The following is a 25,380-nucleotide window of genomic DNA, read 5'->3' as shown; positions in this document are numbered from 1 at the left end:
GAGCCGGCTCTCCATAGTAAGAAGAATAGACTAGAACCGCATCTCAAAGAAGAGCCGAAAATCCCATCACTAATTTGTAGGGGGGGTTGCCCGGTCCCCCCTACATGACTTAAATAGTGTCTGCATCAGGGCTTGACACTGGCACCTGCCAACCGGCCAAATGCTGGTAAAACTTGGCTGTGCCTACTAATAATTTCAGTGTCTCTAGCCAATTTGGCAGGGCGCTTAGTCATTGGTATGACATATCAGAGTCGCCTATATTCTGTTGTTTGCCCCTTGTGTATCAGTTTTTTGTTCTAGAAAAAGATCAGCTTTGCTGTTTATATATATATATATATATATATATATTATTTCCATGTAGAAAGGTATGCACTCATCTTGCTTTAGCACCTCATCTTCGGAGGTTAGATGTAGGCCTACAGTATCATGGCAAATAAAAAAAAAACAATAAGCCTATCAGATTGTTGGCTAGTAGAATAGCTGAAAGGCTAGTGACTCCGAAAAACCACTAGCCAATGTGGTGTGTGAGTTAAAAAGTTAATGTCAAGCATGTCTGCGGTCTGCATGTACCGGTAACTCCATTGATAATGGTTACAATCCTTCTGGTTCTTGAACAAATCGCACCCTCCTGTGACACTAATTACAAACATTTCTGTGTCAACGGTTTTGATCAGCGGGCGACCTTCAGGGCACTGAGAAATGATGAGTGTGACAACCAACCCCGTTCTCCCCTACAAGTCACCATGAGGCTTGGCTCTCCCACTCCTCTTCCGACAGGATACAGAGACGCCCCCCCCCCCCCCCCCAAGTCAATACTATTTACAGTAAAACATTAAACATTGACAGTAAACAGGTCTACAGACCTATATAAATATATTAAATCGCTAGGTTATAGATTCTAGACGGGGCTAAAATAGCTTGACCTCTCAGTCTCATCATTACACCCAGTGTACCCTGGCTAGCTCGCTTAGCAAGGCTCCGCTAGCATAACGAGTAAATTAGCTAGGTTGTCTCAGGGTCACACTTCCATTTCTAAGGCACATATACACAAATAAGGGAAAATAAACGCACACCTACAACATCAACGACACAGTACAAGTCACCATGGGGCTTGGGTCTACTCTCCCACTCCTGAGAAGATCATAATTAATGCTAAATAATCGCGACTAGCGTTAGCCACGCTAAGCTAAAGGATTGTCACATGCCACCAGCTATGTTAGACTGGGACTCACTAGTTTGACGCCCTCTCGTGACTTCACATGGTAATCAAACATTTCAAACAAGCGATTTAAGGTTAGGGTTAAGGTTAGGGTTAGGGTTAAGGTTAGGGTTAGGTTTAGGGTTAGGTTTAGGGTTAAGGTTAGGGTTAGGATTAGGTTTAGGGTCGTATGACGTAAGCGGTAAGTCACGAAAGGGCGTCTTAACTAGTGAGTCCCATGTTAGACTGGGTGGCGCTGTCGTGCCGTCAAGCGACTCCCTGCCAGAACACGAGTGCCCTCATTGAAACCAATCACATTTTTGGAGAGAAAATTATACACATTTTTTTGCGGAATGAATTACATGATTTATGAACTAAAAAATATGCTTATGAAACATTACTCGTCCTCCACTTAATACGAACTATTTGAATGAAACCTTAACATTTGTTATTCTTCGATTCTTTTATGGAAATAATAGGCTACTGAAATTGTAACCAGCTCTTTGTAATACTTCCAGAAGGAATGTAGATGCTTAATTGGTAGGCTTTCCATCTTAAATTGTGTCGGATTTGTCTGCAAAAATGGTTTAAAAAAAATCTGAAAAATTGGTCACTGGTTTCCATTGGTTTCAATGAAGGCACTCGTGTTCTGGCAGGGACTCGCTTTTCGGCACGACAGCGCCAACAAATCAAAATACATGAAACAGCCATCATAATAGAGAAATACAATAAGAAAGGGGTAATACATGGAATAATGTTCAGGATTACAGTGATGGAAATGATGGCTGACAGAATGGAAAGGAGATTTATAAGAATAGGAAAAGAGAAATGTGGAGAAACATACCTGGGTCATTCTACAGAATCTGTGCCCCTTCATTGGCTTCAGTCAGTGTCCCAAGACTGTCTGTTTATTGTTTCAGAACATTGATAATGTTGTGTATCGTGTGGAAGATACGACTTGAATAGGCCTACCGGGTTCAGAGTTCCGTATGAAACATTACGACTTAACTTAGATATATCAGGAGCATCACTGCAGGCAGCAGTAGGCCTAGCATCACTGGTGACACTGACAGCAGTATGTAAGCAGAGATTCTTTAAGTATCTCCAGAGAATTTTTAAGGAAGAACTTTGGTATCTCTCTCTACTACTCTCTCTGTAACTTTATACGTGCGCGCGCACTCTAGATACAAAGTTACTCACGTGACTTGAATCATAGAAACATTGCACTATGGTCTCCCCTTTCTTTAGTGCGTTATAACAGGCAATACAACTTTAAATAGAGTAGAGTAGGCCTAGAGTACAGTAGAGTAGAGTAGAGTAGAGTATCATTTATTGATTCCAGGGGTAAATTAATGTGTTCAGTAGCATACACACATAAATAGGCCTACAAAAAGACATTGCCCACGAGACATTACACATAGCCTACTTAGGCTATGAAACCAGCTCACTGTTACATAGGCCTACATTTAGCAAAGGCATCTCTCTCTCTCTCTCTCTCTCTCTCTCTCTCTCTCTCTCTCTCTCACTCACTCACTCACTCACTCACTCACTCACTCACTCACTCACTCACTCACACACACACACACACACACACACACACACACACACACACACACACACACACACACACACACACACACACACACACACACACACACACACACACACACACACACACACAGAGAGAGAGAGAGAGAGAGAGAGAAAGCATGAACACATTTGCCTACTAAATGCTATAGGCCTACCATAATGCAATTAAGTCATTTGAAAATTAACCATTAAGAATAGCCTACCATTCTCCTTCCAAAGGTCAATCGTCCCATGGTACTAATATCATAGCATATGATTAGCCTAAATAGCATAGGCTACAGTGTAGGCCTACATCAAGTTGAGAGATAGAGATATGCCTTGGCCAAATGTATGTAACAGTGACCTATATATGGTTATTTTATGTGTAAGTAGGCCTATGTGTGTAATGTCTCGTGAGCAATGTCTTTATTTATGTATGTGTGTACTTAACACCTTAATTTCCCCCTGGGATCAATAAACGATACTCTCTCCACTCTACCAGTCTTGTGGAGGAGATGTGCTAGATCGACATGACCTCGTAGTCTGCTCTCTCACTGCTGTACTGGTCTGTTAAGGTTGTGGGAGCACGAGACAGAGTGGAGACATCAGTGCCCCTTTCTTGTACACAATCTCGCATGCAAAGACGACTGCGAGCAATTCCTTCTCGATCTGTGCGTAGCACATCTCCGTCTGTGTGAGGGTACGAGAGGAGTATGCGATGGTGATCTCAGTATGACTTCTCTCGCTCTGTCTAGTACCTTTCTGAGGTTCTCTTCATGCTCTTTCATGTCTCTCCCGCCAATGAGTTTTTTGACTGAGAAAGGCGCAGGTGCGCCAAACTAACTGTGCACCAAAATAATTTAAAAAAAACTCTAAAAAAAAGTTGTGGAAGAAAGTGCTCCAGTCATCCCTGGGTCTAGTCACTGTGAAGTAGCTCAGCTTGTCTTGATACTCTTTTCTCCCTCATTCTATGGGTTCTAAATTTTGTTTATAGAGCTTGAAAGTCCCGACTCCCGCCCCTTTGTTCCGCATTTCACGGGACCTTAGCTGACCATCTAACAACATGGTAGAGAGTAAATATCTTCCGATCTCAGTCATTACATGCGCTGGGCTACAAATATGCTGTTTAGGCTAGATAAAGATTATTCATGCAGAAGCATCAATGTTTTGCTCTGAGGCCGTCTGCATGAAAAATGTGAAGAAACACAGCTTTCTAAAAAGTTTAGGGGTTCGTACGAAAAATGAAACAAAAATATCAGAAACAACATATGTGGCTCGTGGCACAACTTGAAGGGGATCTAAATATCATTTTAATACCGCCATTCAGGGGCCGAGCACTAGACGGGGGGGCGGGAGATGTGTCAGAGGCGTTGGGCCCACGAAATATCATAGAATGGGGCCCCTACAAGATGTTTGGCAATCGAAAGCCACTGGCAGGGGGCCCCCCCAAGTGGTGAGGCCGGGGGTTCCTGGCCCCTATGCCCCCCCCTCTCCTGCTCCACCCCTGCCGCCATTGGATTACATGCTACGATTTTCGGCTAAAAAACGCTGTTGAGGTCCCATGAAATCGGGGGAAGTGACGTCACTTTCAAGCTCTATACCTGATTTCAGAATGTTTGTAAACAATGGGCGCGGAACACTTCCAGGTGGTAGAAAGCGAACGGCTCACAGACCAAAACTGTCAGAACAGAGTCGCGACATTCAGATTTTCACAGATTTCAAATGTATACGTTTTAAAACCATGACGAAAACCTGTTGTGTTTGGGGCTGTACGGCAAAATTTGAGGCCCAGGGTGTGGGATTTTTTCGTTTTCCTTCTGGAAAAAAGAAGGATGTACATTGACATCTGTGGGTGAGGCGAATTAGGCATACTACACGGATCCATTGACTTTCACTAGCTTAGCTTAGCGCCGTTGTCTTGCTTTAAGACAAGTTAAAAGAGGGAGCATGTCGCTAAGCTAGTGAAAGTCAATGGAACCATGTAGCATGCTATATGCTACACGGATCCATTGACTTTCACTAGCTTAGCTACATACTCACTCTTTTAACTTGTCTTAAAGCAAGACAACGCTTTACATGAAAAATAAGACACTTTACCACCTTTATAAACCCCGGCCAACGATTTTAACTGTATTAAGCCCCAAAATAGTGGCATACCCCTTTAAGCAAAAGCTTATTAAGTAATTAATTTGGGGTTTGTGTCTGCAAGGAGACTGTTATGCACAACATAGTATTATAGTATTACTTTTGTCTGTGTAACTAGTTCAATGTTGCATTGTATTTCAGTCATTCATTTATTTATTGTATTCTTATGGCCGTGTTGTATAACAGAAGAATATATGAACATGTTTAATAAATGTACATTGTCTTTGCAAACAGATGTATGTCTTTCCTGTTAGCACAAAGTGACCCAACAGTATAGATTCCATTTAAAACATTTTAATGGAGACACATTTTAAAAATAACTATCAAGGTATTTACGATACATGAAAGAGAAAAAAGTGTTGCATGGAATTAGTTACATCACGCACATATTTACATTGTTTAGGAATAATATTTACATAATTTGCAGGCAGGACATAGCCACTGCTTTGGCTTTCTTTTCAGACCTACACAGCAGTAGTGGTACATTCTCACAGGGCAATTTTCATTGGCACAGGTTATGACTTTACCAAACATTGGTCTATTGCAGGTACAAATTGCAGAATTATCATCACATTCACTCATTTCCATTTTCTTGCTGATGAGCTCTGGTATGACAAATGTTTCCACAAAAACTTTAGTGCGTTGTAAGACATAAGTTATGTGCTCTTCATCACGTGGCACATTCACGATGATGAGACCTGGCTCAGTCCAGATAACGAAGTTGCACTGGCCACAGTTTGTTACCAACATCTGGGTTTGCACTTGGTCATAATACTGGTGTGTTTTCTTTAAATTTCCATACGAATCTAAGCAAAAGGTTGGATCTTTTACCTGCAGGATTTCAACTGAGGTCAGGTCTTTATATTTAAGGACATTTAATTTCTAATGCTGCATCTCCATGGCACTCACAGGACGAATATGTTTGCTGTGGGAAGTGCCCAGCCTCCTCAGACTCTGATGCCGTGTTAGTGTCACTGCTGTCCCTGACTAAAATTGCTGCAGTGGGTAGGATCTTGGATAGCTCAGCTAAAGCCTGCTTGTGTTCCTGCATTGATAGACCGGATGTTGCCTTCCTCTTTTTTTCTTTCTAGTGCTTGTCTTGCCATGCCTTGGATGAGACAAGTCAAGTTGTTCAGCTGGACAGCTAATGACATTTTGACTGTCACACCTTTTCCATTCACAGGGGATGTCAAGACAGCCCTGGTCTGTCTCTGCTTTGGGTGGCATCTTCGATGGCGAAGAGTAGAGCTGCGATGTGACTGCAGGCCTCCCCCAAGCCTGCTGCACAAGTGCAGTGAGTTGCAGCAATAGGCCCACTTCTCTTGATGCACACCCATGGCTGCTATTTTGCTTCCGTTGCCCTCTGTCCTGGAGTCACTGTAGCAGCAACAAAAGTGACAGGGCTTGATTGAGACACATCGTGCTGTTTAATGTTCTGGACATTGCTACTTGCAAAATAATTGTACGCCTCCAGAGATCTGTAGGCTTGTAATGCCTCGCCTGTAAAAGGGCCTGGGGTTTTAATTAAGTAATTATACAGATCATGGTAATGTACAGGGGGTAGTGTTTGGCCGTCAGTGGCATGCCAGCCATCATTTAGATTGTATGGTTCTGGCAAACACAGAATTTGGTCGTCAATGGACAGTTGTAATTTAGCGATGTATCTGGATAAGTCAGGTTTGTCCAATTGCACATCAATTTCAGTTAATATGTGCATCAAACCACTTCAAATGTTCACAAAGGTTTTTGATGCTATGGAAAATGTCAAAAAATATGAAAAAATATGTGACAAAATCACGTCGTAGATATGGCAAAGCGGCTTCAGTTTCTTATAACATTGCCGCAAGAGGTCAGCGTTCAACAACAGGATACATTATTACCAAATTTGCAGGGCATGATGTACATAAGACAAACAAGCAATGAGAAAAAAAGAAGAAAAAAAATGGGGTGAAATGTGCATTGGTAAACACAAAAGTAGCTGTTTGATTTTACATGCGATAATGCCATCAAATTAGCATAAATGAGCATAAATGAGCATAAATGAATTATTATCAATTAAGCCAATATTATATTAGGTAAAGTTATGCTAAAGGAATGGAATAACTATACCATAAGTAGTATGCAATAAGGAGGGTACACTGATGAGACTTAGATCAGTGATTTTTGGTCAGACGTAGGCCTACCTGTCAGAAAACCGTTGCCATGGCAACAACAAAAATGATAAACCTAATCTTTTGGTATCACATTGTAGCCAACTTAATTTTAGGAAAAGTCACCAAGTTTCGTAGTCATAGCTTAAGTCATTCAGGAGTTATACGACATCAAAGTTGGTGTGGGCACTTTTACTTTTTATTTCCATCCATTTCCTAATTTAAGCTAAATAATTCAATTGTTAGGCCTACATCTAAATTCAGATAGAATGCACTACCTTAAGAAATGGCTAGGCTAATATAGCTTCGCCTATTGAAATATGGGTCTCTCTTTTTATCCTTAAAAACTCTCAGAAGTCATAAAACGGTGCTTAATATGCATGATCTGACATTGACCAACCATATTAAACACTTTGTGTTGATAATGGGGGATCAGTTACAAATAAATTCAAAGAAAAGTAAAAAAAAAATCACAAATCGTTTTGCATATTTGGGCTACTGTGACGGAGGTCATCTTGCACCTGCTCGTCCCCCTCGGGGTGTTAACGTGCGACCTCGTCAACTACAACCGTCCGGTAATGGGAGACACAGTACGATACCGCTGGACCAAGAGACCAGTCTCCCAGTCCAATGGCATCGACACTGTGAGGCTTTGGGAGTGAGGTTTACCAACGTTCCACGCCAACTCTTAGATAGCCTCTGTTACACCACCTCAAACAAAGTCTGAAAAAAACTGGATGGATGGATGGCTGGAAAGATGGATGATGTAAATTTGAAGACAAAGAAAATCTTGTTATGTAACATCTGTACAAGCAATGTATGCAACAACAACAAAAATAACATTATTTCAGCTGTAGCCTTTTTTGTGAAGCAGGGAACTGTAGGCTACTAAATCATGAATGCCTCATGCAGACTTTATAACAGCTGCTATGAATGTGTTATGCAGGAACATGTCGAGTAGGCTAGGCCTAAAGTGTTAGGCTACCCTAAATTCTAATTGTCAAAACATGTATTGACCTTGTAAGTCAGTACTGTTGCTTACAATATTATGGAATTGTGTTAAATATTAACATTCCGCCGTTAAAAAAGAAAGAAAAAAGAAGTCCATTCTGTCTGCGACCCCTGAAGGGGTCCCGACCCTCAGTTTGGGAACCGCTGAGTAGGCCTATGTACCACCAAAGTGTGACATGCTGTTTTGCTCTGATCAGTTAGATGTGGATTTGACCAAACTCTGTAGGCCTACCTTTGTTACAATTAATAATTGTAATAATAATTAGTGGGAAAATATTACAAACGAGGCCTTTTAATATTTCAGCATTACCTAAGTGGCAGACAGGAAGCTAAGACTCTCTCTCTCTCTCTCTCTCTCTCTCTCTCTCTCTCTCTCTCTCTCTCTCTCTCTCTCTCTCTCTCTCTCTCTCTCTCTCTCTCACACACACACACACACACACACACCTCTCTCTCTCACACACACACACACACACACACACACACACACACACACACACACACACACACACACACACACACACACACACACACACACACACCTCACACACCTCTCTCTCTCACACACACACACACACACACACACACACACACACACACACACACACACACACACACACACACACACACACACACACCTCACACACACACCACAAAACACACACACACACAACACACACACACACACAAACACACACACACACACACACACACACACACACACACACACACACACACACACACACACACAACCTATGGAACTGCTTCACGTGACTGCACCTTATCTGCACTCTCTGATCTCCACTTCCAAGAACTGCTTCCACTATGAGACTTGCACCTCCAACTATGCTGCTAAATGCTGATACTTGACCTCTGGACTACAATGGACCACGTTGGATGGCACAGTGTGTAGTACAGCACAGCTTTGACTTTAGGACTTTTTGACGGCCTGGTTTGGAAGCAGCACAAGACAACAACAGAAGGACCTACAGAGAGTGGTGCGCGCACTATCAAAGCCAACCTTCCAGGACTCATAGGTCTTTACCACTGGTCTTTACACTAAGAGGGTGGGAGCCAGGGCTATGAAAATTATGCAGGATGTCTCACCCCCCCAACAAGTTCACCCTACTAAAGTCCTGGAGACGACTCAGAACCATTCAGGCCAGTATAGAAAGAATGAGGAAAAGTTTTTACCCCGAGGCAGTACGACTGCTGAACAGAGACTTTTTTAAATAATCTTTTTTTTGGGTACTTATTTCTCATCTCTTATTTCTTTTTACTTTAATTCTTTAATTCTTAAGATGCAGAGCTGATGACCTACAGAGCTGATGACATACATCATCATTTCACTACAATACCATGTATGTGACAAATAAAATACTTCAATTGAACTTGTATTCCACTATTGGACTGGACCTGCACTACCCCACAAGAACGCGCGCGCGCACACACACACACACACACACACACACACACACACACACACACACACACACACACACACACACACACACACACACACACACACACACACACACACACACACTGTACTAGGGACTGCACCTTACCTGCACTACCTCAGTCCTGGAACATAAAGACAATACAACTTGCTGCTACAATGCTGCTACCCCAAACTTGTATAACTATTGTTATTATACTGTTACAACTGCTACTGTCGCTGTTATTATTTCTATTATTGTAATGTCTACATTCTATATTTATCTTATCTTCTGTTAACATGCTCAATGTTAAATGTTGAATGTTAAATGTTCATTTGTACTGTAGGCCTATTTATTATTGACCACTTATTGTTACCAGTTCTTCACTGTTACCTGTCCTGTCTTGCACTTTATGTCAGTCTGTAAATTCTCAGTCTTGTACCTGTATATGTCTTGTCCTGGCATGGTATAGAGAGAAAACGTAATTTCATTTTCCTTCTATGTCTTGTGCATATGTAGAAAGTGACAATAAAAGCTGACTTGACTTAACTTGACTAAGTTGTTTCCTGATAGTCTACTCAATTTTATTTTGTTCAGTTTGCTTTCAGATACCTGCAACTGGCTTTCTTTGTTTTTGGAACAGTTCCAGTGTAGCCTAGGTTGCCTACATGACAGGCCCACCCCTCCCTTTCAAAATATGGGGAACAATTTAGGTGATTGACTACTTGGGCGTGGTTAAGAATGGGCAACTCACAACAAATTAAACATTTTATTTTAAAACTGAGACTCAGAAAAACTAGTTTCACCCACCACCAAGCAAGATACTTTGTAGTGAGTTTAAACTTTAGTTGGCACCATGTAACTGGTGTCTGCAAAATCAATCAGGAAGCATCACACTCCACGCGCTACACCTGAGCAGGTGTCTGACCTGCCTACCGGAAATACGCAGTTTCCAGCATTTTGAATGCGAGAAACGTCTAGTCCCTGGGGATCACAACTTTTTGCGCACTTCAGTCCTACTCCGGTCGTTTCGGCAATTTGGTAAATATATTCTTGCGCATATTTTACTAACGTTTTGGCTACCGAGAAGCGCAGCCATGAGTAAGATTTCAAAGTTGTTCGGTGGTGGTGCTGGTTCGAGCTCAAAATCCAGCCCATCCAGTTCCAAATCAAAACATCGATCCAGAGGAGAACAAGCGACTCCACGAGAAGCCATCCAAAAGCTACGGGAGACCGAGACTATGCTTACCAAAAAGCAAGAATATTTAGAGGGTAAAATTCAACAGGAACTTGCCATCGCCAAAAAGCACGGGACCAGAAACAAAAGAGGTAAGTTGTGATGGCCTATTCACCTGATAAGGCATTGAAGGCCATTTATTTAGGCCTAGTCTTGACCAAATTAAATCATTTCTGTTATTCCAGTGATGCCCATTATGTGTATCAGGGCGCGCGCCCTTTAACAACTCAAATTTATCACAAGGAAATCTGAGTGTGACATTGTAACTGGTCGTGACTGGAGGCGAGTTGCATTTGGTATGTTACGCACACTCTCAACGGGCGTAGCCTGTTGTTTTTTTTAAAAGCACGAGCAATTTCAAGTCAGTCTGGTTTAGTAAGAATAGCCTCGGCCATTCACAGCGTGAAACGCTGCGGTAAATAAAGGGTCATTCCATGTCAATTCACATGATTCCCTAGAATCTCCCTTGACCCTCTCCGATTTACCCGATATCTCACATACAGGTACGTTTTGGTGTCAATTGAAAGAATAGGCCTACCAAGTGTTAGCACCCTACCTCCACAACAGTAACTCGAGCCAAACGTGAATTCTTTACGAGAAAAACAGACAAACAAAGTTGTTCCTAGCTTGAATGTTTGATACAGTGCTACTGTACATGGGGTTAAAAGGGCGTTCCAGGCATCAAGTGTCCACATGGTTAATTTGAGGCCTGAAGTAGAGGGTACCGTAAGGTCATTTTGTCCAAAAGCTGTTTTTGAGTCCCTACTATTCCATCATTAAAAGTCTGAGAGCCCTACTTTTTTGGAAAACACTGTACAGCTGCCAAATATGATGGAAAATCAATTATACCTGTAACTCCCAAAGCATACATAGTTACCAAGATCTGGAACCCCAAAATGGCAAGACTCTTCATCACGCTTTTCACAAATTCAGTTTTTAAGGCTTAATATAGCCAAAAATAATCAAGGCATGCTATTTGTAAGTACATTATCTGGTAGACAGGGTCATATTGAGGGGCCATGGTGATTTTTAGGCTTGTATATTCCTTCAAAATCTGCTTGTAAATTTTATATGCAATTCACAGGCTTGAAAAGTGGGCATGGCACCCCAACTTTGGTGGGCTTCATCTCCGCCACCGTTAGACGTATGGTGCTAATACTTGGTATTCTTTCAATTGACATCAAAAGGTACCTGTATGTGAGATATCGGGTAAATCGGAGAGAGTCACGTGGGGAAGGCGTGTGAATTGACACGGAATGACCCTAAAGCCACGCTCTAAGCCCACCCAAATAGACTGTCAACAGGCACAGGGAAGGCTTCACAAAGTAAAGCTTCGCTATGTAAATTATTCTTTGCGTTTCAGTTTCACTGAGCTTTGAGATTATGAAAACCACATTCATTTTGTCCCATGTCATTAAAAGCTCATTATTCAGCTCCTGGATAACCCAATATAGTGCACTGATGATGCCAGTCCTTGCCTTGCCCAGCTGCTTTGCAGGCCCTGAAGAGGAAGAAGCGCTACGAGCAGCAGCTGACACAGATAGATGGAACCCTATCCACCATCGAGTTCCAGAGGGAGGCCCTGGAGAATTCCAGCATGAACACAGAGGTGCTCAAGAACATGGGCTATGCATCCAAGGCCATGAAGAAGGTCCATGAGCGAGTGTGAGTTGACTGGAGGACTGACATACACTGAGCAACACATATCTGCTGAGAGATTGCCAGGACCATGAAAAACTCTCCTGGCTGGCACCAAAAAATAAATTATAAGCACAAAATGGTCAAATTGAATAATCAATCAACTCAATCAAAATTCTTTTGTAGGCTCACAGCACTCCAACTAGGAAGTTGTCTCAAAGTGCTTTGTGCGCGTGCGTGCACGCACACACACACACACACACACACACACACACACACACACACACACACACACACATGCACACTCACACCCATATATATTAAGTTTCGCATATCATCTATGTCAGGGCTATTCAATTAGACTTTTAATCGGGCCACAATTCGAAACCTAGAACTTCAGTCGGGCCGCACATTTTCAGCCATCACTAACACAGAAATGACTTCAATAACTACTTCAAATCAGTAGTCTACAAACAATTTTTAAACATGTTCCTCTAAACTAAAACCTAATCAAATTGAATGTGAATGTAAAGACAAGCAGGAGATTCTCAAGAAAATCAAGTGTTGTACTGCAGTATCAAAACTTAAATGTATACTGCTACAGTTGAGGGCCACACCTGGGCCGCATGTGGCCCTCGGGCCGCCTATTGAATAACCCTGATCTATGTCATAGCAAATAATGTCAATCTTTTTGGCTGTATTCCTTTAGAGACATGGATAAGATTGATGTGCTAATGGATGACATTCAAGAGCAACAGGATCTAGCCAAGGAGATCAACGATGCCATCTCGCGACCATTTGGAGATGAGTTTGATGAGGTATGGGCAAGATAGACCAGCTTTTTGTTGTACAGAAATACAAAGTTGTGTGTGAGTGCTACTGCATAAAGAGAAAGCTCAACTGGTCCAAGTCCCATTGTCATTATGACGTAGCACAACATGGCAGACAGTGCACACTCCCAAATTGCATATGCCTCACCCCTTGCAATGGGGCTGCCCATTAAGTGTCCCTAAGAAGGAGGCCGCAGGGGATGGTACCATGCTCGGGCTACTAGGGCTGCACGATAACAGAAAAAATGCCATACTCGATAACGGCGTGCAACACTTCGATAACGATATTCAAGCGATATTCAGATATTCAGATATTATTAATATAGCCGATTGTAATTCTTGTCACTAATTTGTCGGTCTGTGTGAGGGGGCGCGGCTTGGTCATGGCGGGCTTCTTGTGTATTTGTTTATATTCAGCTAGTGATTTGACTGCACAGAAATGTTTTACTTGTTAGCGATAATCAAGTCATTTTTGCGATACGTATGTTGCCACTCTTGATATAGCAATTTCGCTACATTTTCGATATATTGTGCAGCCCTACAGGCCAGGGTACCTCTGGTCGAAAGTAGTACGGGGGAGAATGCTGGCTCGCAGCCCCCTGGTGATGTTTGGACTTTGGAGTCCCAATTTACAAGTCTGATTTCTGAAGTCTGAAGTCTGACTCCCCACCTTTACTATGCACAAGTCCAGTGATCAGCTTAACCATCCAGACTGGGCTTGCCGATCTATGAATCCATTGCAAACAGTATGATGCACTTACTATGAAGGTAAATATGTTCTTTGTGTTACGATAGGATGACCTCATGGCTGAACTACAGGAACTGGAGTTGGAGGAGGACACCAAGACTACAGCCAGGCTACCCAGCGTGCCTTCCAGCAGACTGCCAGCTGAGAGACCCAGTCATCGCACGCGTAAGTCACATACCTGTGTAGAGAAATGTCCTTTGAACATGAAAAGCCCGTACTGCCAGACACCTTGCCTGTCAGTATAGAATGCCTTTATATGCAAGTCAAAACATTTTCAGGGTTACATTGGGGTCTTATCCAGGGGTATGTTTTTTTCATATCTACTTCCTTTAAAAAAAGTCTCAATGTAGTTTTGTGTTTGGGAAGATGTTCAAGTTCATATTGTTAAATACGTTTCCTTAGATTTTAAATTATTTTTGTCCAGTATGGCCATACATTTGACATGCAATTAGGTTCTTCTACTAAATAACATTGAGAGATCATGTAGGACCTCTGAAGTAAGTCATATTTTTGTGTGTCTACAGCATCAAAGAAGCGTGTGGAGGACGATGCAGATATGAAGAGGTTGGCTTCCTGGGCCACCTAAACGGGTCCCTGGTAAACGTCATCTAGAGGGTAGAGGCTTGGCTAACGAAGGATCAAAGTTCTACTAATCACATGTACTGTATATAGAAGTGAATTTGCACTTGTAATACTTGCCAATCAATGTAAAATGAAGGATTTTAAGTCTGTCTGCTCTCCAGTTGTGAGCGCGTTCTGTTTTAACCTTAATCTGTTATTTCATCCATCTTTATTTATCTCATTTTTTATGTTTTTAAATGGCACGTGACTAAAATACACTATGGTCTTACCAGACTGATATGAAGGGAAGTGAGTTTAATACAGTAGCCTATAAATCTCCATAACTGCTTTTCTTATATTACCACCTACTTGCAAAGATGAAGGAAACTTGTTTTCACAGGTCCACATTCCAAATGTGCATCAATTGTAAATAACCAAAATGTCTGCTTGTTTTATTGAAAAATAAACACATTGACGATATGTGATTATAATCTGATTGTTTGCTATTTTTAAACCTGCCTTTACAAATGCTGCAAGCTTTACTAGTGCTCTTAACCCTTGTAAGGTGTTTGTGTTTTTGTTACATCGAAGTTGTTCGGGTCATTTTGACCCGGGTATGTAGAAAAATAATTTTAAAAGGTTAATTGCTCATATCTACCCTCATGTTCCCTTCATCATGCTTGTGAATTTCTGTGTATATATGTTTTTGAGAGTGGGAGATTCAGAGAAAGATAAGGAGATGGTGAAGAAAGTGAGTAAACTCAATCCAAGCTGTTGGATTACTTTTAAGATACTATTTCTTAAGCAAAAAAACTGAAATGGGTCAAAATGACCCGAACACTTTACAAGGGTTAGGTCTGCCCTATTGAAAAGCCATTGTGCAACAGCTCAGTCAATCTCCACTTAGAAAGCACACTGGAGTCTAGAATGTGGATTTGTTGTGTAGAGTGCCACCCTCAGGTCATCTGTAGGTACAAACTAAATGTTGAACCAACTGAGATTGGTCTGAAAATGTCTAAGCATTCAACGGGGTTCTTTCATACAAGTTATACAAATTATATCACATACTTTATCATGATTTTATAATCAGACACGGTAAAATGATTGTAACAGAGAGTAGAAGGAAATGGCAGGAAAAAAGCCTAAATCCACACACAGTTTGGTCACACTCAACAGGCATTGTATATGCTCTTAAAATCAAATGGTTACATATTTATTTCCACAATTACAACTAAACATTGACCTTCTGTCAGACCTTTCCCTATCGCCAAAGCTTCATTTGTCAACACACACTGAGTGGAGATGTTCCCTTTATCACCTGCCATGGGCTGCAGCTGTTCTTCACTGGTAGCTGCCACGGTCTGGTGGACATAAATCATCTTAATAGAAGCCATCTTGATCAGTACATCTGTCCTCTGTGCCTCCAGCATGAACAATATTTACCTGCATATAAAACATGATTCTAAAACAATCTTACTGTACTTAATACTTTTGGTATGTTTTGTTTTTAAATGAGACAAATAACAAGGTGTTTAATCATTTTTAAATTTTATTTATTGTTTAATAATCACATCACTAGTTAACAATTAACCACAATAAACACTTCTTTCAAACAAAAAAATAAAATTCAGAATTAATGGAAAAAAATGAAATCAAAATGAGAAAAAAATAACGAAAACAGACAAAAAAAGATTTGCAAATGGCAATGTCTGCAAATGACAAGTCTAGCTAAGATCCCATGTATTGTTGCATGCTCTATGATGTTGTGTGTTATTAGTACGCCTGCACACTATGTGTGCGCTAATCGTATAAGCGGGTCTAGCAGGGGGCTCCGACCGGCAGTACTATGGAGCACAGGAACACGTAGGTTTATTTCATCTCATCTCACGCAAGACGTGGTGGCCAAGGGAGGTGGGGTGGGGGGGTATAATTGATCTCTGGTCCAATGAGGCCAGGCTATGCTTGGCAGCTTCAGGTGGGTTGCCATGTAGTGGCTATACCATACTTCTGCCAGCAAGGCAGCCGCTTGACCTCTGACCTTTTGCAGTAATTTCCTGTTCTACAGGATACCCCAGATGACCAGGGCTTGTCAGTCAGTGCTAACCAATCCTATCCCTCTATGTCCCTTAAACCTCTGGTGTGTGTGTGTGTGTGTGTGTGGCATCTGAAAATATGCCATGGATGCCAAAGGGGGTTGGCATTGAGCTTGTGCTTCTCAGGAGTTCATTTTGTTTTAAGACTAAGAAGTTTTTAGAACAGATGGACGCGGTAGGCATCAAGTCTTTCCTTCGTAAATGACTCTTCCTGAAGCACATGAGAGAAACTGAACAGCGGGCCTCATACTCCTGCGCCCACCATGGTGTATGCCGGGTTTGGAAAACATTCGTTTAACTTAGCCCTTTTTATGCCATCATATTAGCCATTACGATACAGAATAATGAAAACTCCCTAAGACGGCTACATGGACCGCAAATAAAACGTGTAGCTTCATTTTAATTGTTTATGTGTCTTCACCAATAGGATATAATAGGCTTTTTAACCCTATCCAGACTGGGGGGGGGCTAAAAGTGCCCGCACCAACTTTGATGTCGTATAATTCCTTAACGACTTAAGCTATGACTACGAAACTTGGTGACTTTTCCTAAAATTTAGTTGGCAACAGTTTAGTACCAAAAGATTATGTTTATCATTTTTGCAGTTGCCATGGCAACGGTTTTCTGACAGGTATGTCTGACCGAAAATCACTGATCTAAGTCTCATTATTGTTCCTTTTTCATATTTTTTTGTTATTTCCATTAGCATCAGACAGCCTTGCGAGCATTAAAGTGGTCTGAAGCATATAATCATTAACATTTAAGTGCATTACCTAAATTTGATAGAAAATACATTATCACAAGATTTTGGGCATTATAATCAGATGATGTCATAATGACGTCATAATACCAGATAATGACACAAAAATTATGTCATTCATAGATGTCCATATGTAGATCATCTCCCCAAAGTTTGGTGATCATACCGTATTCCGTTCATGAGTTATGAGGGGGGGGTCAAAAGAGCCCCCCCCCAGGCCCAGGAATGCCAAAAAAGCCCAGTCTGAATAGGGTTAATAATTCAAATACTTCATGTTGCACTGTAATGGTGTGGGTATCTGATTATAATAAAGGGCTTATAAACAGGTAAAATATATATATTTACATTTAAATTTAAGCAACTAAAGAAGGAGAACAGCAAGCCTGAAGCGTGATTGATGATTTTGGTTAGTGATCAAGTGGTAACTGTAAGAATTTAGAGTCGATGTCATTACACTGGTAGCAGTCAACTGTGAATTGCTGTCATAGTGACTATCTACGCCATTGAGGCAGAGAGTGGTTCCATATTTCTTGCAGACCCCTGCAGTCCACAGACCACACAACCCCCCACCTTCCCATACTTGATTCAGGGCCAAGCATGGACCCAAGGTAGGCCAGATCAACTTCATAATTGAACTGATATCTAGACCTACGTCACCTCAAAATTAAGCAAATGAGTTTCACATCCATAATGCTGCTGCTTTTAAAAGCGAAACAAGGAAAATTTAAAATTCTTCTTGGGGATAATTCTTCGGCACAGTAAATCGTTTCTATTTTTTTATTTTTACATACTTTTTATTTCAATGTATTGCTATGTATTGGCTACAACAAAGAAACAATAGAAGCTTCTTTAGGGACACCCCCTTTTCCAAATAAAATAATAAAATAAATACTTCAAAGCTGTCTGGGGGCAGATTCTAAAGTCTCCTTTCATTGGCAATCAATCAAACCTCAAGTCTGGGGCACTTCAACACCTCAACATACTCAAACCGATAGGCCATCAGCGGATATTCTTTCCATTAACTGTCCACGATATCACTGAACCATAAGGTGCTAAAAAAGAAGCATGCTTAGAATAGCTCAACACGTATGTAAAATTTTTGATTTATAAATATTGTAGTGTATGAGTCCATAATATTCATCCTCCTTAAGTAGGCTATGTATTGTTTTGTGCTTGTGACAGGATGCTAGGTCTGGATATTTCCTTACTAAATTTTTTTTTGCTACAAAGACAAATTAAAAAGGTATCAATTTTTGCAACTCCATTCTCTTTGTGGGTCTTGTCCGGTGTCTGGCTATGAGAGCGCATTAAGAAACACACAACCCTGACTTAACCTTCAACACAACAGCAGTCATGAACATTCAGAAGAACCTGGAGCCTACATAACAATAAGTTCAAATGTCAACACTGTAATGCTAGCATCAATGTGTTTGCTTCTTATAAGGGGAAAAAAACAACACAATATCTGTCAACACATACAAAACGCTATTCAGAGGCAACTGTAAGAAAAATTGCTACTTGAGGAATAAGCAACATCAAATAGTCCACTCATAAACTCCCAAAGAAACACCAATATGGCTGCCTTTTTTTGACGCTTAACAAACCTGTGCCGAAACAACACACCACGTCTGTGAAAAGAGCACACCTGCGATAGGATAGCAAGCACAGCTAGTCACAAGCACAGTCTTTAGAGGGATTCTCCAGAAGCTCTATATATCTACATAGGCTGACTAAGTATTACTTAGTTGAACATTGTTAGTCAATGTCAGTCCCTTGAATAGATCTTGTTTTCTAAAGAAGGCGTAAGCGAGTTGATGCTCCTCTTAAGATAGGGGGAGAGAGAGAGAGACAGAGATAGAAGGAGGCACATACCGAAGACTGTCATGTTCTCAACATCTTTCGCTAGACCACCACAGCCCCAACTGCTACGTCCTTGTGCCTTCCTTTTTAAACATCTTAAACCAGACGTGGAATCAAAAGTCATTTGAAATCCACAAGACATTCACTTAACCAGCTTCTTCGTAATAGTATGACTCCTCAGTCAGTGAGAAGTTTGAATTAGGTAAATCATCTAGGCCTACTCCAAGTCTGTAAAAGGTATTATTTTTCCATGTCTTGTATCCAAGTGTAGACCAACATTACAGCTAAAATAGATATCAAGCCAACTTATGTTTCAGATGACATTACACTGGTACCATCCATATTAGGATTTGACCAATATGTGACCTTACAATAGCCCAACTAATCCACAACCTGGAGTCCAGGTTCGTTTTCCTCTGTCCCTTTTTTTAACGACATGCTAACTCACATCAAAGACGTTCCTCGCATGGCATGGCATGCCTGTCTGTGTAGGGCTGAAGACGTGTGCGTATAGAGTTGTGATGATTTGCACATCCTTAATAGGCAAACACTGTATTGCTTCAAGAGAATGGGGAAAATAAGGATTAGAGAGAGAGAAGGGTAGAGAAAATACCAAACTAAAGCTGAGGACTACAGAAAGAAAAAAAAGCCAGAAAAAAATAACCTTTGAGGAAAACAAGTTCCAAAGAACCGAAACTAACAAAATGACAAAAAGCTCAGAGTTACAATTATCACTCAAACACAGCATCACGAAAACACAGAGTTTTAAAGAGATTTCAAGAGTCTAACTGCTAAAAGAGACTATATATTGTACGTAAATGCGAGTGCTCTCATACCGAAAAAGGCAGGACACAGGGTTTCCACAAGAAGGGAGAAGTTACAGTGTGTGAAATGAGAAGGGATACACATTTTCAGCCTGGACACCCACAATGTAAGGACGCTTAATGCTTAATGACTACTGCCAGACCAGCAAGTCTATACGGTGCATGTTGTGTGTGTATACATGACAGTGTTAAACGAGAGTCAGTGTTGAACATGGAAACAGGATTCACAATTTACTGTTTATATCGTCTGTTTTAAAACCAGTAATAGCCAGAGGGATATACTGTGCTTACCAGATGCTAAAACGGCAAATAAGACTTGTGCACTCGCGTGTGTAAATATGAGCCTGATGGATCAGAGAGGACCATGGGATATGGAGTCTTAGGAGAAAGAAGATGAGTTTGCTGTGAGAGCTGATGAATATGGAGCGAGGCTGAGAAGGGAGACTGTGAGGGTTCTTCAATGTCACTCGGCAGGGAAAAACAAACAAATAAACAAACAAAGAGTCATACAAACAAACAAACAAACCATTTAACAAGCAAGCCGTCCCCAGAACCAAAAGGTCCCACTGACCCAACTCTTTTAACATGGTTTAGTACATAGAACCCGAGAGTTACAGGCGAGCACAAGTGAAACTCCAGGAAGCCTTTCAAAAAAAGAATCAACCGCCCCCCCTCCCTCTACCCTCTCGCCCCCCTTCATCATAAAACCCTTGCCCAGCCCGAAGCTCAGTATTATATACAGCCAAATACCAACTCAGCCAACATGGGTGAACCAGGGAAGGAACACGAGGTTAGTAGACACCAGCGACACACATGGAGTTACGTGGGAGGAGAGGGGCTATGGTTGGTGGAGGTGAGGTGGGTTGGAATGGGGTGGGGGTGGTGGCTGTTTGGGAATTACAAGGGTGGAGGTGGGGGTGGGGTTGGGGGTGGTAGGGTCGCACCCTGTGGTGTTGTTCGACGAGCTCACCCCCGACGCACCAGCCACCTCCTGGGGAGAGAAGGCGAGGGATGCAGGGGACGGGGATGGGGAGGCTGGGGTCCCTGCGGACGCCTGGGAGCCGTGGAGGGAGACGCTGCGGGGGGTGGAGGGTGGTCGGTGGTGGTGTGGGTTTCGGTGGTGGTGGAGGGCGGGGCTGTCACCCAGGGCTGGCCAGGATATGATGTCGGCGCCGTGGTCCGTGCGCGAACGCGCGTTCTCACGGAAGTTGAGCTTGAATGTCTCAATCTGCATCGGATTCAAGGTGTGAAAAGACAGGGTGGAAAACAGGAGAGGAACATACAAGAGAAAAATAACAAGGAAGGGGTAACAGTTGGCGTACAGGAAGGAGGGTGGAATGTACAGAGGGTGGAAGGATAGCAAAAAGCAGAATTAGATGCCTGTAAAAATAAGAAGAGGTAACACACAGTTCTGTGGTCAGGAAAACAAGATGCCAGTCAAAACAGTTAGCAAACTTTTGATCCAATATGGCAACAAGTGAAAGCTATTCAACATAATGTTACAAACAGCTATCAAAGAATGAAAATAAGGCAAGGCAACTATTTCAGTACCTAGGGGGAAAAAAAAACCTATAGAGTCTACACGTAATTATACTCACCTTCAGCTTTAGCAGCCACCTATTTCCAAAAAAAGGCAGACTGCGCTACCACTGAACCAGAAAATCTGCCCCACCTCTACACCCTGACTGGTGTGCATGCATTCACATAACGTGAGGCAGCAAGAAATTGACATTCGTCAGATCTTACATAACCTGTGTATGAACAATGCTGTCACTATGGTTTCACTGATACGTGGCTATTGTGTACAGTACAAACAAAGGGCATAACTGGGACTAGGTAAGCTCTATGCTCTAGCCACCCCTGGTCTTCAGAGAAGGGCATATAGTAGTAGCATGTTCTAAGGTGACATCTCCGTAGCAAATTCTCTGTAATCCTGTCGACGAGACAACCAGCCGAAAAGGTGGCATTTTTCCCATCCAAGAGAACGAAAGGCAAAGCTGGCAGGGCGTTACAACACACGCACACTTACTTGTTTCGGGGATGAGCGAGTCCAGGCCCTGCTGGGGGTCCCGGAGGCCCTCGCTCCCACACGGCGGGCCCTCCTTCAGCCCATTCTCCTGGGTCTGGCCGGGCACTGGGCTGGCCCCTGGCAGCTGCTCTGCCTGCTGGCCACCACTAGAGGGAGCCCCTGTGCCCTCTGCTGCCTCCTGGCCCCCCTCAGCCTAGAAACACACAGGACAAGGAGCCAGCCAGTCAAAAACACGTGGAATGGACATGGGGGTGGAATGGCACAGCGATGAAATGGAAAGTGTGTGTGTGTGTGTGTGTGTGTGTGTGTGTGTGTGTGTGTGTGTGTGTGTGTGTGTGTGTGTGTGTGTGTGTGTGTGTGTGTGTGTGTGTGTGTGTGTGTGTGTGTGTGTGTGTGTGTGTGCCTTTATCTAGCCATACAAGATCCAAATCAGTAGCAAAAGACATGTGGGTCTATTCAGGCTAGGCAGTATGTGTGTGTGTGTGTGTACATGTGTGTGTGTGTACATACTGTGTGTATATGGGATGCTTGAGTGTACTGTACTGTACTTGAGCAGGATGAGGAAGAACAGACAGGAAAAGCTCAAGGCCAACATAATACATGTTGAACTATGACATGTGGTGCACCTGAGAGGCGGCACCACTGAGCATGACAATGAACTTGAAACAACAGCAGCAAAATGGGGCCCTCTGTGGTTTTACACAAGGGCTACAGTATTTGGTGGTGCCTTGCGCACTTACAGTATGTAAAAATTCCAGTGAAATTTTACATGGAAACTGGGAATAAACCTTGCAGATTAAAGACAACATAATACCTTTAACATAGTTTATCCATGAGGTGTGTTGCAAAAAAAGGCTGCAGCATTTTAACTGAGCAAAATTTTTTTTCCATTCCACCCAACGCCTTCTCACCTGGCAAGCTATTAAAAAAAAAAAAAATCCTGAGCTGAATTAAGTTTGGATGCTTTCACACATCCTTCATAAAAAGTTGCTTCCAAAAGAAACGGAAGGGTTTGCATAGATTACAATGCCAACATTCACATTTTTCCACAATTGAAGCAAATAAAAGAACAAAAAAGAACAAAAGCATGGCAAAGCAGCAAATAAATATTGATGACGTCCACTGCTGTTCTGGTAGCACTGCACTTGGGAAAAATAAGTTTTGCTACAATTCCTGTGTGTAATCTCCCATGACAAGAATGTAACATGACCATATTCATGTTACAGGTTTCAGGTGAAGTACTACCAGCATGTACAACATGAGGAACGGGAAGCTGGTAAGCATTTGCATATAATAGACCACGCTCATCTGAAGCACGGCTTGGGGAAATCACATCATCTCCGTTCAGAAACAGCTACTTTATGTCAGTAACTTAGTGTTTCTCGAACACGGACAAATGCAGTCTATAATTTTAATCAGACAGGTTATACACGGTGGATGTCCTTGACAGCACACCTTTGTCTTAAATATCCCATGTAACAATGTCTAAGTGATGACCAAAAGTATGCTTGCAAAGTTGCCTTGAAAACCACACATTTTCAGTCAAGGCCTGAGCTGGTGAAGCCAGATTGCTTGCTTGCATCTGAGATTTACATGCACATAGAATGGGTGTGTGCACATTTTCATGACGTAGCCATGGAGACAATGGATCTCGGGGACAGATGAGCTCTCATAGGCTGAGGGGTCAGGTGACATCACAATGGGCAACCTGCCACCTGCACACTGTCCAATCAGAGACAAGTACAGTGGCACACAGAGGATGTACAGTACGGGACACTGAGACCAGAGATGGTCTGGAAAGGGAGGTTGCCAACTTCTGTCTTTTCAGGGGAGTCCAAAAAGAGTATTTGTTTGCATGCAACCCCATGAAGAAAAGTATAAGCTACATTGACCTAATTGGTACGGTATGTTGGAATAACATGACTATGTTATAGATTCATTCTTTTGTCCTCTTCCTGGTAATATATTCAATGACAAATTAAGATAGGTTGTGTAATCACTGCTTACTGTCATCATCATGAAAAACGAATTATATAAGCACATGTAGCTTAACACCACTGTAACGCTACAGAATGTATTCTATCTGTAAAACATACTCAAGAGCTCATGTGATTGGCTTGAAATGTTGACGCATCAAACACCTTGGATACCAATGATCACACATCTCTTCATACAGACACAAACATAGTTGTCGGACATTGAGGAACGAACAACACCACAGGTAGACAAAATGTTTTGACTGTGTTGAGAGCTATGAAAGTAGTGAAGACAAAATCCACAACGAAGTAAAGGAGAGGACATGATTTCTACAAAATATAATACTCTCTACAACGTGTGCTTCGATCTTTTAATCCTGTATTTTTTTATCCTTGGAGGCTTCACCTCACATTCCTTATTTTGCCATGGATTTAAATACAATACACAATTTATACAATCAATAAAATAAACATAGTCATTTTATTACAAATGGAATATTTCCACGTGTATGGTATTTAACAGCATTTCTTATTAAAACACACTTATTCATAATATTCATGCAATATAATGAAGTTACATTAGGCATACATATATACCACCACCAACAACAATAACAGTTACTAATGGTACAAAGTAAGTATGTACCCCCAAAAAAGCAGGACTGTACAGAGTATTTTAACCATTTCTTAGTGATGGATGCCAACATTACATACAGTATTATTTGTGTGTTTAATGGCAGTTTTTTGGCAGTAAAACCCTTTCACTCGAAAACCCATTCACTCGAATTATGTCTGTTGTAGGCGTTTGCCATGACGCAAACATACAGTACGTACAATATGCAGGGCTGAACTGAGACCGAAATGCGGTCCAGGGGCCTCATTTATCAAGCGTTCTTAGGCACAGATCTGTGCGTAAAGCGTGCGTGCGATCATTCCTGAGCAAAGTGTGGGATTTATGAACATGTACTTGAACGTAGAAATGTGCCTAAATCTACGCACACCTCAGACCATGCGTGTGAGTGGAAGAAACACGAAATTGCAAATAATATTGACCGTGCAAGCTACAGTTTGCTTTGAATGACAATGGAGTATGACAGTGTGCTATTTTACAGTGTTTTCGTCCATGTGTGTCTCCTTCTTTTACTTATTTTGAAACACTGTCCTCCTCCTGTCGAAAGCACCTCCACTTCTGCTGCGGAAATGTTTCTATCTCCACACTTCCCGCCAGCGCTTCGACTGGCGCGTGTGTCGGCGTGTGTTCATGTGTGTCCAAACAGGGTGGTGCTTTCAAATTATCATGGAAATTGAATATATT

General features: G+C 41.9%; 2 protein-coding genes across 5 annotated transcripts in view; one reads left to right on the top strand and one right to left on the bottom strand.

The window, feature by feature from the left end:
* Positions 1-10,414: 10,414 nt before the first annotated feature.
* chmp4c (charged multivesicular body protein 4C) lies at positions 10,415-15,003 on the top strand. Its single transcript, XM_063207231.1, has 5 exons — positions 10,415-10,838; positions 12,234-12,411; positions 13,094-13,202; positions 14,010-14,127; positions 14,487-15,003. The coding sequence occupies exons 1-5, from the start codon at positions 10,607-10,609 to the stop codon at positions 14,546-14,548; spliced, it is 699 nt and encodes a 232-aa protein (XP_063063301.1). The 5' UTR covers positions 10,415-10,606; the 3' UTR covers positions 14,549-15,003.
* Positions 15,004-17,635: 2,632 nt separating this feature from the next.
* Positions 17,636-25,380, bottom strand: part of LOC134455900 (microtubule-associated protein 4) — a 170,695-nt gene continuing 162,950 nt past the window's right edge. For 3 of the 4 annotated variants that reach the window (XM_063207255.1, XM_063207258.1, XM_063207257.1), the window contains 2 exons: positions 22,090-22,282; positions 21,298-21,440 (listed from right to left, as the gene is read on the bottom strand). In XM_063207255.1, coding sequence (XP_063063325.1) covers positions 21,433-21,440; positions 22,090-22,282 — 201 coding nt within the window. In that variant the 3' untranslated portion in view covers positions 21,298-21,432. The other variant, XM_063207256.1, reaches the window with a different exon arrangement.

Source organism: Engraulis encrasicolus, chromosome 9 (assembly GCF_034702125.1).
Source record: "Engraulis encrasicolus isolate BLACKSEA-1 chromosome 9, IST_EnEncr_1.0, whole genome shotgun sequence".
Lineage (NCBI taxonomy): Eukaryota > Metazoa > Chordata > Actinopteri > Clupeiformes > Engraulidae > Engraulis > Engraulis encrasicolus.
Note: the sequence above shows the minus strand (reverse complement) of the source record. Positions and strands in the feature narration are given on the sequence as shown.

Excerpts from the sequence above, each read along its gene's own strand:
- chmp4c (XM_063207231.1), top strand. The coding sequence starts at position 10,607 with ATGAGTAAGATTTCAAAGTTGTTCGGTGGTGGTGCTGGTTCGAGCTCA. Across the intron at positions 12,412-13,093 it reads AAGAAGGTCCATGAGCGAGT|AGACATGGATAAGATTGATG; the intron begins GTGAGTTGACTG and ends GTATTCCTTTAG. Across the intron at positions 14,128-14,486 it reads GAGACCCAGTCATCGCACGC|CATCAAAGAAGCGTGTGGAG; the intron begins GTAAGTCACATA and ends GTGTGTCTACAG.